Source organism: Bombus impatiens, unplaced genomic scaffold (genome assembly GCF_000188095.3).
Source record: "Bombus impatiens unplaced genomic scaffold, BIMP_2.2 scf_0653, whole genome shotgun sequence".
Lineage (NCBI taxonomy): Eukaryota > Metazoa > Arthropoda > Insecta > Hymenoptera > Apidae > Bombus > Bombus impatiens.
The window spans coordinates 341887-360465 of record NT_177072.1 but is presented as its reverse complement, the minus strand read 5'-3'; the positions used below and the strand labels follow the sequence as shown (position 1 = coordinate 360465).

Below are 18579 nucleotides of genomic sequence, written 5' to 3'. Positions count from 1 at the left end.
AATATGGAAGGAAATATCCAATAAGGAATTTGCAATGATATAAAAAAACAGATTTCAGTATTTATATTTATATTCTATAATTTAAACAAAATGCAAAAGCTATACCTATCCTTTAATTCTTAACCCTTGTCTGTTTGGATAACACACGGAGAATTCCCAATTTTAACCTTATAACGTACCAATTTTATTTCCAGAAACTTCACTTTGCCTCACATACGCCCTCTTCCATCTACAAATCAGTGTCATTGTATTTTTTCGAGTCGCCTTCGTAATCGATTTTCGAGTTGTTTTGACAATTACGTCGAGCTAGATTCCCCGAAGGGGTGGCTTTTGTCGGCTCCCAAACGAGATCAGTGTCTCCCATGGGATCACCTTGACGTGGAAAATTGCAGGCTGCACACCACGGGCGGGATTCAACGCGCGTATTTTCGCAGGCTGCGGCGCGTGCTGGCTCGTCTTTCGAGGGGACCCATGGAAAAAGCCGGACCCCATGCTCACCTTCAGTGAACGCCTCGTAGGCGTGACCCCATATGCCACTTTTGGCCGCGCAACCTAACCGCTTCTCGATATGCATTGAGGTTTCGTGAACCCAGCTAATTTGTCCAGAGGTCTAAAGGCAACAAAAAGACGAGCACGAGAATCTTTGGGTAGATTCTTGGAAAGAATCCCTTGGCAGTTTGACAGATGTAGCATTGGGTAGTTTGTAATCTTTCATTTGTATCAATACAGATATATCAATGGAGATACTTTCCTTTAGTGAATTAGGAAATGTTTCATTTTCTCCAAGGATTCTATGAATAAGGCGCATATTTTTTTTAGTTAATTGTTTACAGTCACATCGACCACTGTAATAAAGTATTAGTTGTTTTTATAATTGAAATCATAAGTCGAATTTTATAATTTTTAAGAAATTTATGCTATTGCTATGTTAGTTTAAGAAGGGTGATGAATCCTTCTAATTCTTAAAGAATGGACTTAAGAAAGATTTACTATTTTTTTACTGTCGACAAATTAAATGATGCCATAAATCCGCACCAATTGAATTATTCATCCATACCATTGTTAATAAAACATATTCTCATCTATTGTAAACAATCGATAGACATAACAGTAGAAGATGGATCACTTACCTCCGAACTACTTTTTCTGACAAGAATGAAAGCACGCTGTAATCCTGATTGAAGGCCACTCGAAATAAGCACAGAATATACATGCATCTTAACTCGCGAATGCATAATAAAAGCGCCTTCTTAACCATCTTGTACGATATATAACTCGTGAAAAATTGCAAAATAGCAAGTCTCTTTGTGAACCTTTAACGATACTAAAATTAACGCGGAGAAGTTAGGGATCTGTGATATGGTATACATTCATGAGTACACTATGATATTCCACATGATATTCGCACGTTTTATTGCCATCTTGATATACACTTTCGCTGTTCTTCCGCTCCGTATCCCTGATACAGCTGCGGCAATCGCACGCTAGATCAATATCGATATCGTTGTAAAAGCGTTTCTGGGATAGAGCAGAGGTTTGCTTAAACGTAAAGAAATTATCTACAAATACGATCTACGGTCCGTGTACGGGATATACAGTCTGTGCGAAAGCTATTTACATAATTCTTCCCTGTTAACATAAGTATGTATATTTACAAGTTGATCAATTTATTGTTGTCGTTGGATATGATAGAAAATCAGACGATTTTGAGATGAATTGATGGGCCATGATACAGAAATTGAGTGATGAGAGAAAGATGATCTAGAGAGATGATTAGATGTAAAAATATAAGTCGTAATTTGTAATACAAATTCCCATCTCAATTTTGAATCTCGTATTTAGTGAATATCTAAAATTGAAAACTGTTAAAGATAAAACATTGTAGCTAAATAGCATCTTGCTGTGAAGGAACTACTATTATATACCACATTTGTAAGAATGGTACATACAAGTTATTCGAACAACGAATTATAAACCATCGGCAGTTTTACTTTTAAATTTCCCATCACTAGTGAATCTTTACCTTCTCACCACTCACCTTCACACAACGATACCAGACCACCATACAATTCCACAAATATCACTCATCGTTATGAAATATCCACCTACACCATTCATCTGTTTCAAAAACTCACTTCTTTCATCACTAAACTTTCTCATAAATACTCAAAGATTACAATTCTCACCACGAATCTACAATTAGTCCCGCGTTCACAGTTCACTTCGTAGCTTTCACTACCTGCCGGAAGAGCTGAGTCCTCCTCGATGAGAGGGTACCGTAAACGCTCTTAGTCCAACACCGACTCCGATTCCAACTCCGCTGTTCAGAGGACTTTGCACTTGTCCACTCAAGTTGATGGACGAATTGACCAATCCAAGAGCGTCTCCGAGTACCGACGACGAGGCGCTGGACGTAGGACTATCCGTCGTTGGTCTAACTCTAGGCGGCCTGGCGCATTTCTCCAAATGATGGTGGTGAGATCTAACTGCCAATCGACTAACGTGCACTGGAATGGGCACGACGATCCTGGTACCATTTCCAGAATGTTGTCCAGCTACTCCATTATGTCTATTGGATGTACCAGCAGTGGCCATGTTGCTTGCACTAGACCCAACGCCTCCGCCGCTCAATCCTGCTTTCACCCTTTTCCATTTGGCTCTCCGATTTTGGAACCAGATCTTCACCTGGACCTCTGATAATTTTAGAGCGTGAGCGATATGCGATCTTTCGGTTAGACTAAGATATTTCTTCGCGTGAAATTCTCGCTCGAGTTCTAGGAGTTGTTCAGAAGTGAAGGCTGTTCGTCTGCGTCTGGCTTTGTTGTTACTGGACCCGCTTGTTGACGTGTTTTGACCGTTTTCTAATGATCCCCCGGGACTAACGTTGCTGGATGCGTTGCTGGACATCGTGTCGGTCGCATCGTGGCCCTCACCAGCGACGCTCAATCCTCCACCCTCGTCCTCGCTGTCCGCCGAAGCGCGACCATTTTCTGAACCTGGAACCAACGCGGATTATGAATGAAGAATGTTTTTGGGAAGAGGGTTTAGTGAATGGTGATTAGTTTTAGGTTGATCAAAGAACTACGAATGTTTATAATTCGTACTTTTATGAATACAGTTAAAGAAATAAGATATAGAAATTTATTTCGTCTATTAAATATTACAACGAGTACTATAATTAGAATATCTTACGTGATTTTGCATATTGGGTGCATATGCAGTTTTGCACTTTACAAATTTCCCAATATAAATCTGCAGCCTACTAATCAAAAGAGGCTGAATATAATATACAAAATTATTCCCATAAAAATTAGTACTCCAAAGTTGAATATATTATGTAACAAGCTGTTCTTATATTTTATGTTTCATAATTGATCTTCGAATTTTTATTGAGTTGAGGTATCAGTGCGTGTATTTTGAAAAATTGTTTAATTTCCCCCTTGGTGATTTTAAGGTCACTCAATGCAATTTTCATTTGACCATTTTAAATAAAGATTACTTTCGATAGATCGTCATTTTGTTGAATTCCAGGTCAGTGAGTAGTTAGACTATTGCACAGGGACTCACGGGAAACTAATTAACAGTAATATAGTTTAAGAAGATTTAATATGCGAGACATGCAACTCGTTCGATCAGAAAGCGTACGCCTCCCGATCGAAGTCTCACCCGTTACCTTTGTTATTTTCCACGTGTTCTATTCTCTTTCCTTGTGTCTTTTTACCAGCCAGCTGAGCACTTTACTTACTGTAAACGACGTTACAAACTATATTATTTTATAATTTCACTGCATTTTATACACTTCAGTAGCCCTATGGATACAACATTGAAAGAACTCGAGCGAAAAGTTTCCTTTGAAAATAGTTACAGCGAAGTGAGGAATTCTAGGAAGAAGCGTGGTTGTATTGAAGTTGATAGAAGTGCAACTGGGTGCTATAGATTATTCAGAATCTTTAGTCATCATAGCTGTTTATGGAAATTATGAATTAAAGTACTTAACAATACTGTGAAACACGATCGATATACGGAACTTGAAAGATATCAGTAACATGAAAGGAAAATAGGAATCATTCTACGATTTGTAAACTAGAATTAGTAAAACTAGATCTTGTCTTAGTAGATTACTTACGGTAGAAAAAGATTATTTATAATTACATAAAAGCATTCTAAAAATGCTTAAAAATGGTCAATAAACTAAAAATATCGAGTAATCCTGTCTGATCTTTAAAAAATTCTAAAATATTCACCAAGCTTTACTCAAAATACAACTCGTTTGTTTTCGAAACCTTTTCCTATGCAAATTATATGAAACTATATAATATAACTGTAATATAACATAATCCACTTTCATCTTGTATTACAATAATTTTAAACGATTTTAATCATAAACAGTTCTTCCAAGCATATGGAAAATACAAACGGGAAAAGCGCCATCATCAATTTAGTCAATATTTTAATATTGTCAGCAACATTTTGAGTAGTATGAAAAAATACACGTCTTTAAATCAAAACGTCTTTAAATCACGTCTTAAAATCAAATAAAAAGGCAATTTTCGCAACATACAAGATCAACGTACAAAAGTTTTTAAATTTTTCTCCAATAAAAAATGAAAAATCTATCTTATCGCACTCTTCTTCTGTAATCTTCAACTATAAATTAATAGAAATCGCGAAATTGTCTTGCAAATTATTCTTCTAAAAGTACGATAAACATATCAGAATTAATGACCGCATAAATGTCTTTTCAACAACTACCTACGTGTCGTCGAGATTATAGCTTCCGTCTTTTATTCATTTTCGTGTTTACGGCCGTAGGACGCGACGCGTAGTACGAAGCGGAACACAAAGTTCCGCGGCTAAGTTAACGCAGCTGGAGTTTGATGCACCCGCGTGTTTATTAATTCAAAGAGTTTCGATTGAATGGGCCATACGCTTCCGCGAACGAGAGACGAGTCCGCGATATTCTCTTGGCAAGTACAACGAACAAACGTTCGGGCGTTGTCCTCTTATGGTCTTTACATTTTATACGATAGGAGAATCGAGCTGATCGATCGTTCAAACGATACCGTTACATCTCTATTCTGCGCTATTTCTTCGCTATTAAGGTTGGATAGAGCAATTGTTCGATACCGGGACGGGTGAAGTTTTTGGTTCTCGAAGACGTTTAAGAATCGAAGAATCGACTTTTAACCTATTGGTTGCGACACGGCCGCGAATCCTGTTATTTAAGTGACTCTAAATGTCTATCGCAGCTGGGGAAATATATTCTAGAGGCGTAAATGGAGCTTCGATATTTTATTTACAGAGTTTTCTGTTTTGCTTTCTATTCTAGTTTCAACTCTTCTTGGTATGAAAGGCACAGAACCGTTTCAATATTACTGATACAAAAATCGTGTTCTTTAAGTCTTGTATTTTATGTTTTTAACAAATTGAAAACGAAGGTTTATTAAAAAACATTTTATGCTGGCGATACAATTTTTCGGCGTGTAACAATCGCAAAACAAATTAATCGCAAATAACAAAAATTGTACCGTTGTGTCTGGAAGAGTTGAAACATTTCTGGAAAAAGATTTAGTTAAACAACTGAATTTAGGTTGCTATTACGAAAAACAAAGACGTGTCTTTTTATATTTGTAGTCGAATATGTGTACTCGAAAATTCCATAAACGTTTCGTTATTGTATTCTTTCCTTTAATACCCTATCATTATTATTGCGATACTTTTTACATCATTTTACTTCCCTAAACATTATTCTTTGGTAACTATTCTTTGAATAATAATTTCAAGAATACATATAATGTTTTCACCATTGACTTGAACACCAGCTACGAAAAATCATATAAAATCTTCAAATTAATACAAAATAAAGGAGGAAATAAAGAATATAAATTCTATAGAGTTTCACAACTTCAAACAGATATGTATACAGATTTGCTATTGAAGAATTTAATAACACGATAACTGCTATAGCACGATCAGGGTCTTCTTCAGCAAATTGCAAGATTTTTATTATTCCTTGCGATTATGAGGAAGATATGCAGTATAGTGCATTCTATATGCCCGCTTGAGTGCAGTGTTCACTAAGATACTGGCGATCTGCCAGATCAGAGTTCGATCCGGTTTCTACACCCGTCGGAATGGCGCTGTACAACTATACATCTTCATGATATATTCTTCTTCAGTGAATGTTTTGAAAAATAGAAACAGATGTACATATTTCCTGAATAGGTCTTTTTACAGTCGTACGTGGAAACTGTCATATTTTACACTGACAGATAGAAAATTATCTTTTCTGTATTCCAGTGAGAACAAGTGAAACTCATACGAATATTATAACAACTGGTATAATCTGGTTCAACAAAGTATAATCTTCTTCGTCGTATGATCGTTAAGTAATCATTTCGAGTTTCATGACAAAGAAAGCATTGAGCTATTATCTTATGACGTTACATTCGCAGTATTTACGGCTTGAAATAGAATTAATTATGTAATAGGATACCTTTTTTGTATAGTTATATCGATAACTTTATTGTGTCAAAAGTTGAACATTTCTTGTTAACTCATTACTATTGTTACTTTTTATTTTTCTTCTCAATAACTTTTCGTTCGTAAAATATTTCTACTAGTTAATTTCGACTGATGACATGCCTAAAAGTGTAAATACTAGATTAAAAATTCAGGGAAATAAGACACCTATATATATAGACGTAGAAAAACGTTTAAATTAGGTATAATTTTAAACGTTAAGGAAAAGGAACTTTATAGTAAACATTATAATAAATAAAAGTTATTTTATTTATCACACCTATCTACTGTATATCTATACTATCTGTGAAAATATGGATGTATGTATTTCATGTGAGAAAATTGTGTCAGTGGCATCTACAATAGTTGGGACGGTGTCGTTTAGTCGCGAAGATTAAAAATCTCTCACTCATACTCTAATGAGTATTTAAAGTACTAATGAAATATTTAAACTCGCTAGTTTTGTCGATAGAAGTATCGTCGAACCATAAGTACTTTTATAATTCACAGGCACGAAGATATAAATATCTAGGTTATAGCAATGTGGTTGGATTTTATACAAACTATAATATCAGATCAACAAACTAATTTTATGTGTCCCAATATGGTCTTCGATGAAAATGACGCGATCAAATCAATACGACAAAAGGCATATTGGAAAATAATTAAAAACCTTCAATACTTTTCGCGTGAGTAAAAAAGTCCAGACGATCGTTTTCGACTTAATTAAACTTAATTGTTGGTACTGACGTGGATGATATACGGTTTGTGTTTGGCAAATCTTTTGTGTCGTAAGACCATTAAGTGTATCGACCAATCGAAGAATCCAATTCAGACCATGTTCCCGCAAGGGGACAACGTTTTTTTCTCGTCAGAATTTGGTTTCTCCTTGCGAATAGCAACGCGAGACGATCCTCCCTTGCCATGTTGCTCGTCACGGGCATCACGGTGGATAATAAATAAGAAAAAAAAGGTCAAAAACCAAAAATTCTGCTAGAAAAGCAGAAAGAGTCTCTTTTCGAATTGTTCGATAATGAAAAAATGATATATACCTATAGTATGAAAAAAATGTAGAAAATTGTTTGTTACAATTTTGTACGGAGAATTCAATATTCAAGAAAGACATACTCTTTATTGTGATTTCATAAAGAAAAATAAAATTAATTTATATTCTTTTTACTAGCAGAGATTGTAGTAGGTACTATATAAATATTATTATAAATATTACTAAGAGTAGATACTGTATATTATAAAATACTGTTAATTCACTCTTTGTCGCAAATTATTTACTTGTAAAAGATTCAGTATTTAAGAAAGACATTAATATTTCTATCGCAGTTTCGCAAAATAAGATTAATTTATGTTCGTTTGTCAGAAATTAGATATCCTAAATCTTTATGCAATTAGAACGATACTCGCTGGATTTGTAGAAAGCAGTTATCATACATGTTTCATAGGACGAATCGGTGATTACATTTATTTCTGGATATGTCACATAATGACTTCAATCCCTCTTATTTCTTGCTTTTTAGTTTTAATTTCATGTCTGATGTCATTCGAACATGCGATCGATGCGAATATGTTACTGTGATTTACCTGGATAACTACTAAATAAACCATGCTACCTAACAAACAGACGACATCGTTTATTGGAATCGTGAAGCTGATTGTCCTGATTCAATCAATATACTACAAATTTTTAATGGAAACTGGAAGCCACTGAAACAGCTATTTATGTTTTATTTGAATCTTTACATTGTGTGGGAATTCTTTATCTGCGATTCATTCAATTCTTGATATGTATGATATATATGATACATATATACATGTAACAATTAATTTTCAATTTCAACCAAAAAGTTTATAACACGTTTATAATGCAAATGAAATTTACATTATCCGATACCAAATTTAAACTTCGCCGAAACAAAACAGGTAAAACAGAATTTTCTACATAGATAGTTCGCTAAGCAACGCGAACTATATATTTTCAATATCTTAAAAGAAGAGTAAATCTTTTTTTTAATTTAAAAAAATATAAAAGAAGAAATCACAAACGGATTGTGAAAAAATATATCGTTCCTCGAAAATAAGAAGAAGCTTATCTACCACGTCTCAAAAGTATATAAAGTGCATAAACATTCAACGAAAAAGGAACTTCACAAATAAAAATTTAATGCTATAAATTTTGAGAAAAGGAAATCATCACATGTGATCTAGAGTATAAAGTAAACTTGTCAGACTCTTGCGCGACTTTTCACTTCTACTTATACGATAATTAATTCATATATTGATCTCTGAAAAATGACTAGATACGTCGTGTTTTTCTAATGCATCCGCTCATTGCAGGGGCTTCTTTAAAGTGCTATGAATCCTGTAATCTATCTAAGAATCTAAGATAATCTATCTAAGCTATCTAAGAACAAAGAAGTCTTATTCATTCGAGGAATCGTCCATAGAATAATTTCATTTAATTCGCGATCGATATGTCGTTTCTGCAATTCTATTCGTTTTCAAAATTCGTTCTTCTTTTAGAACGTTCTGTTAATGTGATTAATTTGTCACGTCAACTAAGCCACTTTTCAATGCAACGTCCATCACCCTCTTAAAGGAAGAAAATTTCATTAAAAACTTCAAACGAACACTTGGATATAGTTCGTAAACTTTTATCCTTTCATCTTCGTCTTAATGCTGTTATACCATACGTATAAATTGCATGGTATTAGCGATTAGTCGTGAAAAATAGATACATTCCTATAGATCCTGTATCATTTCACATTCTGGTTCGACAGTATATTCTGTTAAAATTTTAAAAACAAAAATAAAAATATGCAATCACCAATTTTATAAAACAGAATGGAATCTTCAGTTGAATATTTCATCTATTTTCGTTCCACAAAGCAGATAAATATCATATTCATTTTCATGAAATTTACTGTAAAAAATTCCTGATTGGAATTTCAATATAAAACTTTCATTCTCATCTTTGCATTTAATTTCACGTGAAAATAGCTACTTTCGTTTGACAAACTTTGAGATGAATTAAATTAAAGATGAAAAACTCAAGCTCTGCGTGCGAAAGTGCACACATGAACATAGTTTTATACGATTCATTTATATATCTGTATTCCGGCAAACTGAATGACATAATTACGAATTTTATTAGAGAGATTGAAGCTGTTTTAAGACTCATCGTGGTTCATTTAAAAGCAGTCCAGACGACACGCAAATAGAATTACATAAAAGTGCGATCGATCATCTCTTAAATGGAAACTAAGTATATAAAACTGACGCGGCAATTTGGTGAATGAAACTTGAAAGCCAAATAGGTTGTTTGGAAACGATCTAAAATTGACCGTGAAATAATGAAATTATAGGAATGGCTAGAATTTAACATAACAGCTATGTCATAATTTAACATAAGTAAAAGAAAGGATTAATTACTCTGTAAGCTATTGTCTTGTTTAAGTCGAAGGTAAATAAGTTAATTGCAAAGTGAATAAATAGTCGAAGCAGAAGACCTACATCTTGTGACCTTAGATTTTCTCAATTTCATTGGACACGCAAACAAAAATGCCTGTATCTACAGATAGGAAATGGTATAAAAAGCACCAAAAATAAGTTTATTCACAAATTAAACTTAAAGTATTTATTTCGATAAGCATTTTTATACAGTTAACTAAAGAAATAAAATCTAAGCGAGGACTTGCTACGCAAAATATTACAGTGAACACTTTATTTTAGATATTTCATACGTTTCAGCATATCACATGCACTCTGCACATTTTTACACTTTTAAATGCGTAAACATTCACAGTCCAGTAATAATGCAATTTATTTCAAACAACGATGAAAAAGGCCGTTAAAAAACAGAGAATCTATACATAAAGAAATTACTATGTCTAAGATATTAAGAATTCGAACGACAACTAAACTCATCTTCTCCACTTAACAGGTTAAACTGTTAAATCACGTCAGAACTTCCTCTATTGAAAGCTCTTTGTAACACAATCAGACACGAGAAAAGGAGGGGGGAGACGAACGTAAAACAATAAACCGAAAACACAGAGAGCCGAACGAGAAGAAGCAACAATTCAGGTGAATCGTTTCCGATGGTCGGGGGCCAAGAATAGAGAGGGCATGCGTCTCGATCGGCGTGTTCGTCGTAACGATCGGCACACCGGTTCGGCACGGTGCGTCATAAATGACCGATGACAGATTCCTCGAAGCCATTTCGTTGCGCATACGAAATCGCCTCGGTCGGCGGTACATCAATAAAAAGTGATCGGCCACGAATAAATGCGCGCGACTTCGTCGATCGTCCGTTCGCCCCCGCCACCTTCGGAAATACGTGATCGGCGAGTTTCGACTTTCCATCGAACATCCAATACCCCCTTCCATTTATACGACACGACTGAACAACCCATCACGACCCATTACGGGTTTATTCGCGCCGCTCCAAACAATTAAGCGATCGCGTATTTCTTGATTGAGAAGTTGAAATAGTATACGATAGGAAAATGAAAACTAACTTCTTACCAGCGAGCAAGGAAGTAAATTTTAGGTAGAATATGGTGAGAAGTTATAAATAGTAGAATAATTTACTTTCAGGACTGTTACAAGGTAGAGTGTCAATTAGATTTTGGTTGAAAAAGATGAAGATCTACTTGTTAGATGTATTTATTAGACAAGATCGCTTAGTAGTCAAGGTATCCATAAACAGGTAATGAAAATTAAATTTGCGTTTAATTTGCATTATTTAATAGAACATACTTTCGTTAAAATCTCACGTTAATTCATAAGTTGGCTAATACGCGTATAGGTTTATCAAATTTTATGAGATATAAGAGGCATGTGATATGTAATAAATATAAAATATAAGATATAAGAGATATATGACACATGTATGCAAAATAGAAGACACAAATATACATAGTTTATATCTGAAAAAGATTATGTTTAATGAAAGATAGATCTTGTTAATGTATACAAAGTGAATCTTAATAAGATTTTATACTTCTTGAAAAATAAATAATATTTAATGTGGTCGTCATATAGAAAGAAGCATATGATGTACCAAACGGTTATTTTAGATAATGAAAATGCATCTATTTCAAGTCATTCCAATTAGTAGCATAACCAAAGTTTAAATTAATTTACGTGCATGATCCTTCGATTATTTCGTGCACTGTACTTCGGAGGAGGAAGGGAATAATAAATTGAACGAAATGGGAACGAAAAGTGATTAGTAAGCAAGCAACGTGTTACGTGACTTCGTTGATTCGTGATCAGAGTTCATTAACTCGAATAATACTCTTTCAAGCAATTATAATCTTTAATTTTATTAATATAATACTTATTTAATTCTTCAGCTACAAATTTCACTGATTTAAATCATTACTTTCAAGTCTACAATAAAAGAGAAATTCAAAGGTGGCACATTAAAAATCCAGACTTTCTTCTATTACCTTTCTTTAATAGCTAAAAAAGGGGAAGAAAAACGAGTGTTATTCGAGAAACACGAATCGACAGAAATTGCAATGAATCGCTTACGGATTCCAGGAGCGTATCCTCGACTACGATCGCAGTCGCCACGATCGAAGGCGGCAAAGGGCCCGAGATCCACAGTAGCGTGCATAAATTATAGACGTCCCAAAGTCAAATCTCATACAGCTCCCACACACGTGTAAAATTCCGTACGCACACGCGTTTACAGTACGTGATACGGTACTCGGTGAATCCTGGCCGAATTTCAAACGCCGAACGAACATTCGAGGAAGAACCCCTGTTCCTCGAACACAAGGGCGATGTTCGGAAATTTCTCCGATCCAATCGATAATTTATCGAATATATTTTCTGTGAAATCATTTTCGATGGTATGTACAGAAGGAATTCTCCGAACGAGACTTTCAAACGAATGCTCGATAATGAATCGCGATAAAGTTCATTCACGGTGTTCATCTTTGTTTGGTAACTTTAATAAAAATGTAGCATTGCTTAAGAAAATTTTTGGAATCAGAATCAACGATATTATATTACAAAGTTCCAATTGTTTTATAAAATACTATACTTTCTTTTTCAATGAAACAATACAACTGCGCGTAACTTTAACCTTATCTTATTTACTCTACTGTCTTTCTTTTTCCACCACTTTCGGTTTTTGCGAAATTATGCGAATACAAATACAAAGTTATGTGAATGAAAATTACTGAGTATATTTGCTGTCCAAAACTTCATTAATAAACAACAAATGCATCATGTTCTTCACAGCCGAAAAATCAAAGCTTTCATTGAGAAGCAAGTTCATGAAAGCCAGAACGCCATAAGGGAATCCGTTACTATCCTAATGAGAATCTCATCGATCGACGTTTATTTTAATTACTAATTGCTACCATGTTTCGTCAGTCCTAGAAATAATTGAAACGATCACTCCCGCATCCTGTTAACACTAACTACCGTCAGACATCGTGCTATGGTATAGAGCTAGCTCGTGCTTCGAATATAGAATTACCGGCTGTAAGTTAATAGGAGAATATAAATAAATAGGTATTTCACGATCCCGTTCGCATGACGGTGCATCGCCGTTAATAAACCATCAGAATCGAAGATATCCAATCTCAAGTAGCATAATACATGCTGTGAGAGAATATTTATTCATTTTGAAAATTGCACGTAGAAAAGATGTATGAATACTACACAAAAATTCATATAATCGTGTATTATCTAAATAAAGTATTGTCTAATAGTATATTGTTGTATGTATATTTTGTATGTATATTAGAATTTGTTTAGAAGAAAAGAAAGAACGAAGTAATTTTTTCACATAAGAAAAATATTTAAGTGATACATGGAAGATATTTTTTGTATTAAAGAATTGAATTACAATAAATTATTAATACTATTTGTCTCATTTACGTATTCCTAAAAAATGTTTTTTTATACTGTTACGTGGAAATGAATCTTTAGATATTCCATCGTTTATCATGGAGCCTGTTTACAAGGTTTTAATCCACAAGTTTACTTTTAAATCAGAGATATATAGCAGTTCTTTAAAATAATAACAAGAGAAATACAGTATGCATGAAACGAGTTTGTTAAACAATTGCTCGACAGCATCCCTGAAAAGAACTATTGCTTGTCGAAAGAACGAAAGAAAATTACACAGAGTATGAATAATTTCAAATTAATCAATATGTATTCAAATAATTATTGAATTTTAAACAATTCTTGCATCAGGTTATTAAAATAATAGCTCAAATACCCTTATATTCATTCATAAAAACAAGTTATCTTTGTTTAGTAGATCGTCCAAGATATTTGTACAGTACTGTTCCTTGATACATTGTCGACTACAAAATTGAATTTGTTGAGGTTTTATATATCTCGGAATAGAGAGTGCAAACGCGTGGATGAATCTATTATAGAAACTCTTTATTCAGAAATGTTAGAAATTAGGATTTCTAGTAGTTTCTATCCTATGTGATAATGTATTGATAGATGGATTTATTACAGTGGATTAAACGGAAAACGATGATTATTTAACGTGAACTTAATGCAGTAGTGTAATATGGCAACTCTCGATTCTTGACTCTTAAACTCTCCGGTGGCCAACTGACGATCAACGACTGCGGTGCCGAAATATATTGATGGCCGTTAGGCCTATTGAAGTTTTCCGACCCTTTCGGCTTGTCGGCATTTGCGCTTTATCGTCGACATTGTCTGTATGTCGGCGATCTTTCCGCGGTACTATAATAGAGACCAAAGAAGCCGTTGTAAAGAGAATCGTTGTGCCAAAAACTAAACACTAGAGAAGATGTAGAGTTTTCCTAGAAGTGAGACTCACTTCAACAGAATTAAAAAAAATATTCCATTATCTACTACAATCTACTACAATCTAACTACAATCAACAAAATGTTGCACTCTTTTCTTAAAATATTCCAACTTACGTACAAATATTCACATAGAAGCATTCAAGAGCCTGAGCATCAAATAGTTTCAGTCATAAATGTATGGCATGGCACTCTATTTGTATGCACAAATTGGAGAACAAATATTTCATATAATTAGCAGAAGTTCGATTAAACAATCGCTTAATAAAATTTTGTTTAAATGAAAAGAAGTGAAATTATACCGTAAGCTTATTGTAAAGCTTATTGTAAAAGAGACGAAACATAAAGAAAAAACAAATATCGCGCTATACGTTTTACGCAAAAACTTACCATGTCTCGATTTAGAAAGATCGTGAGCAGGTGATGCCGGTGAATCGATACTACCATCGTCCTCGCTATCTGTGAAGCTGGTCGAGCCACGATGATTCAAGCCACGCTGACAAGCGGTCGGATAAGCCGCACCTTGGAGATGATTCGTTCCTGAACCAAGATGCTGCGATAACCGATTCTGATATAGATCCTGGTGAGACGGATAACTGGCAGAGGTATGCGCCGGTAACATTGGAACACCGGAAGCGCCGCCGCTGCCGTACATCCGCATTGGTAGCCATGCACCGTACAATCCGAGTGGCACTCCAAAACCTGAAATAGAGAAGACTAATCAATACTTCCTGAATAATTTCTACAACATCACTCGACTTAGTGTAACTAACACGTACTAATTGTTAATTATCAATAATTTTATTGTGAATTGAAATATATTTTATTCTTCGTTCTGGTAAATGTATTTATAATTGTAGTTATAATTCTGGATACAACAGTTTGCGATTACCAATGGTTTTATCGTGAATTAAATACTACAAACATTTAATATCTTTTAATCTTCGAATATTTAAATATTACACGTTTTGTAACTGTTTCCTAATTATTATTTTTCATGCAATAATTTACGACTCCCAATTACTTTATAGTGGATTAGTTATTAATTAATTATTTAATATCTATTTTTTAATATTCGAAGAAAAGTTTTCACGCTTAAAGTGAAATATTTCTCTTAATTTGCTCTGCCTTCTCTACGATATAAATTCATATTTCTTTTATTGTTCTAAATCATATAAAGACTATCGCTATCATGATATGCATTTCAATGAGTGCTACTAATAATACTTGTATGACCAATATAGATAACATTTGACGTAACTGATTGTTAGATACTCTAATGAGGAATTACTTCATTCTTATGTGAATTATATGATATACGTAATACGATTTAATCAGTGGCCAATGATCTGTAAAATGGAAAATGTATAATGTTACTATACCTATACTATATAAATTTGGAGCTTATCGCGTTCTTAAGATGACGTAACATTTTAAGACGGCGTTCAGTGGAACTTATTTTAAGTAGATTTCGTTCTGCGGCAAAAGTAGGACGTTCACGGATTAAATTATGCATGCTACATCCGGTAGTTGCAAGATTCAAAATGAAAAAGCGGTTGTAGAATATGTAACGGGCAATTAATCGTTAACGAAGCATGCTCGATCATTTTATTTTCTACTTTGTATAAATTAAGAGGTTTAGTAACAGTTAAACCCATCGTTTCCTGTCGCTCTTGACGAAAGAAATAATTCACATAAGCAATAATCTAATCAATATTTAAGTTATGAATTAACGTTACCAAATGATTTTAAAACACAATAGTGTTTTATGGAGCATCCATAAATGACATAAATGAAATAACATGACATAAAGAGCCAGTATAAATCATAAGTAAATTAGTCAATTATTAATATTAAATTAAGAAAAATTAAGCATAATTAAATGTAATCCGGAATAAATGAATATGAAAATGAGTATAATTAACACCAGTACGCCATAATTATGCAAGATAAGAAAGTAGTCTATCATATATTATGATCTCTGATTATATATGATACCTACTATATGATGATATGCTCCAATAGCCGGTTATACAGCCTTATAATCTAGTTTAGGCTATCGCAGCTGCCATATTATAACAGTTGTGATGACTGACTAACTAATATAAAATTAAAGAAACTTGACAATTTGAACCGTCGGAGCACTTAGATCTTTTCAAATCTATAAATCTTGATAACGTTCTATTTTATAATTTACAAAGTTATTACGAGTCTTAAAACTGGTAACTGTATAATATGACTTTCAGTAAAAACAGAAGTCGATAAATTACCACATAACGATATAATAACAATGTGTCAAACAAAAAACATACAAAATCTAGAACTGTTATTTAACTATAACGAAGCCTAAGTGTATAAAATCTATGATTACCATCTAGAACGAAATATGTGCATAATTTTGAAGCTGTTAAAACGGAAGAAAGAAAAGATTTTATAGAAAAAGGCAAATAGAAAAGAATATAATGATTCGAAGAAGAATATTGTAAAAAGTCTATTTCGAAGTTTTCCAAATAATTAAGAGTAAGAGATAGTTTGCATGCCATGTTAAACACAAACCAACCAGGAGGTAGTGCGCTGGCAGCCGCGGTCGCCAAGTAGTGTCTCTGATAAAGATATTCTCTATCTCGATCAGAATCCTCTTCATTTTCATTCGTCTTCTCTCCTTGTGTTCCTGATTCACAGCTTTCTTTCTGTGTACCACAATTACCGATCAAACTTTCGATCGTGAAGGGTTTTGGCGTTGGTCGTCGCGGTAACTTCGATTCTCCGATCGAAGATTCGAGTTCGTCGCTCGCTGATCCGACGTCCAATTCCGTTTCCTCTACGTTTGAGTCCATTTTTGTTTTCGGATTTCAGATTTTACGGTAACGATTAACACGCGATCTGTCCTTCCATAATTCTACAGCTTTTGTATTTTTTCTTTTTGTGCAACGAATTTGATGATTCTTCAAACTTTACTTCAGACGCAGGATGACAATGTTTCGTTGTTTTTTAAATATTCTCTTCCGGATTTTCAAATACTTTACTATGAATAATACGTTTATTCTTGATCGTACTTGTCGAGTTATGTTTTAACGATACTGAACTGCGTCGTAGCGATTCTGCGCTTATAAAATTCGATATGAATATTTATTGCTCTATTAAAAGTGAATTTATGAATTCTAAACAGACGTCGCCGTGCAAAAATTGTATTAAAATTGCATTATATGAATAATAAGAGATACCGCTATTTTGTAGTGTGTAATAAGTATTTATAATCATGTGTATATTAAAACGTGTGTATGCATCGATAAATCCATCGTCAGCATGTGTCAGTAACTGCTAAACTATTTATTTCTAATATAAGTGCTTTTTCTTTTGCACTACTACATATATATATGATAATTCCTCCTACAAGAGATATTGTGTTTAAGATTGATACAACTATATATTTTTTCATACATTGAACATACTAGTTACAAGTAATTTTTTATCAGGCTTAATACTGTATTTCGCATTTTCCATTAAATGTCACTTATACACGTTACTGTCTTCATAGTATTTGATGTCTTTGTACCCTATACAGTCTTTACAATATTTGACATTTTTTAGACAGAATGCAATTTCTTAAAATACACGAAAATGTAACGATCTTATGCCTTCTTCACTTTTTTGTCTTTGGAAATCTACAAAGGCTGTTCACAATTCACTGTCTTTCTCATTCCAATATAATTATGTAATTCTTCAAGTACGACACTCAGTACCAAGACAAACAGTACGACAAACAGTATCCAAAAAAAAAAAGAAAGAAAAAACACCTCTCCAAGTCCAATCCAAGTTTTTCTTCTCTTACAATATACTACAATTCCAATCAAAATATCCTCTAAATCTTCCGTTTCAGAAACCACAATCCGTTATTCCAAATCACAATCTTCTTCCGCCCGAAACCTTCTTTCTATTCATCTCCAGCGTTCATTCTCCAATATCCTGATCACGTCGTGTTCCGAAAATCAAAATCACCAAACGGAAACCGCACTTGTCCGGCCGAAACTGTAACCACAAAATTCTGAACCACGACTCGATCCTCTTCTTCAGGAACCCTTCTACCTTTTCGTTGCCATGCCGCGTATATACGCGTTTTCGAACCCGAGTAATGGAATCAGAGGGGGCGAGAAGAAGTCGGCAGGGAAAAAAAGAGCACGTGGAGAGCACCGCACGGGGCACAAGTCGACGGGCAACTGGCGGCCG

At 34.0% G+C, this 18579-nt stretch overlaps 1 protein-coding gene across 1 annotated transcript; it reads right to left on the bottom strand.

Moving 5' to 3' along the window:
* Positions 1-1387: 1387 nt before the first annotated feature.
* Positions 1388-18569, bottom strand: LOC100747655 (homeobox protein GBX-2). The gene is made up of 3 exons (XM_003492147.4): positions 16913-18569; positions 14743-15054; positions 1388-2996 (listed from the first exon to the last, which is right to left on the bottom strand). Exons 1-3 carry the CDS (start codon positions 17187-17189, stop codon positions 2236-2238), a joined length of 1350 nt encoding a protein of 449 aa, XP_003492195.1. The 5' UTR covers positions 17190-18569; the 3' UTR covers positions 1388-2235.
* Positions 18570-18579: the final 10 nt, after the last annotated feature.

Bases quoted from the DNA above. Each gene is read 5' to 3' on its own strand.
- LOC100747655 (XM_003492147.4), bottom strand. From the start codon at position 17,189: ATGGACTCAAACGTAGAGGAAACGGAATTGGACGTCGGATCAGCGAGC. The intron at 15,055-16,912 runs GTTGGTTTGTGT...TCTCTATTTCAG, and splicing joins TGCCAGCGCACTACCTCCTG to GTTTTGGAGTGCCACTCGGA. The intron at 2,997-14,742 runs GTAAGTTTTTGC...CGTTGGTTCCAG, and splicing joins TCTTTCTAAATCGAGACATG to GTTCAGAAAATGGTCGCGCT.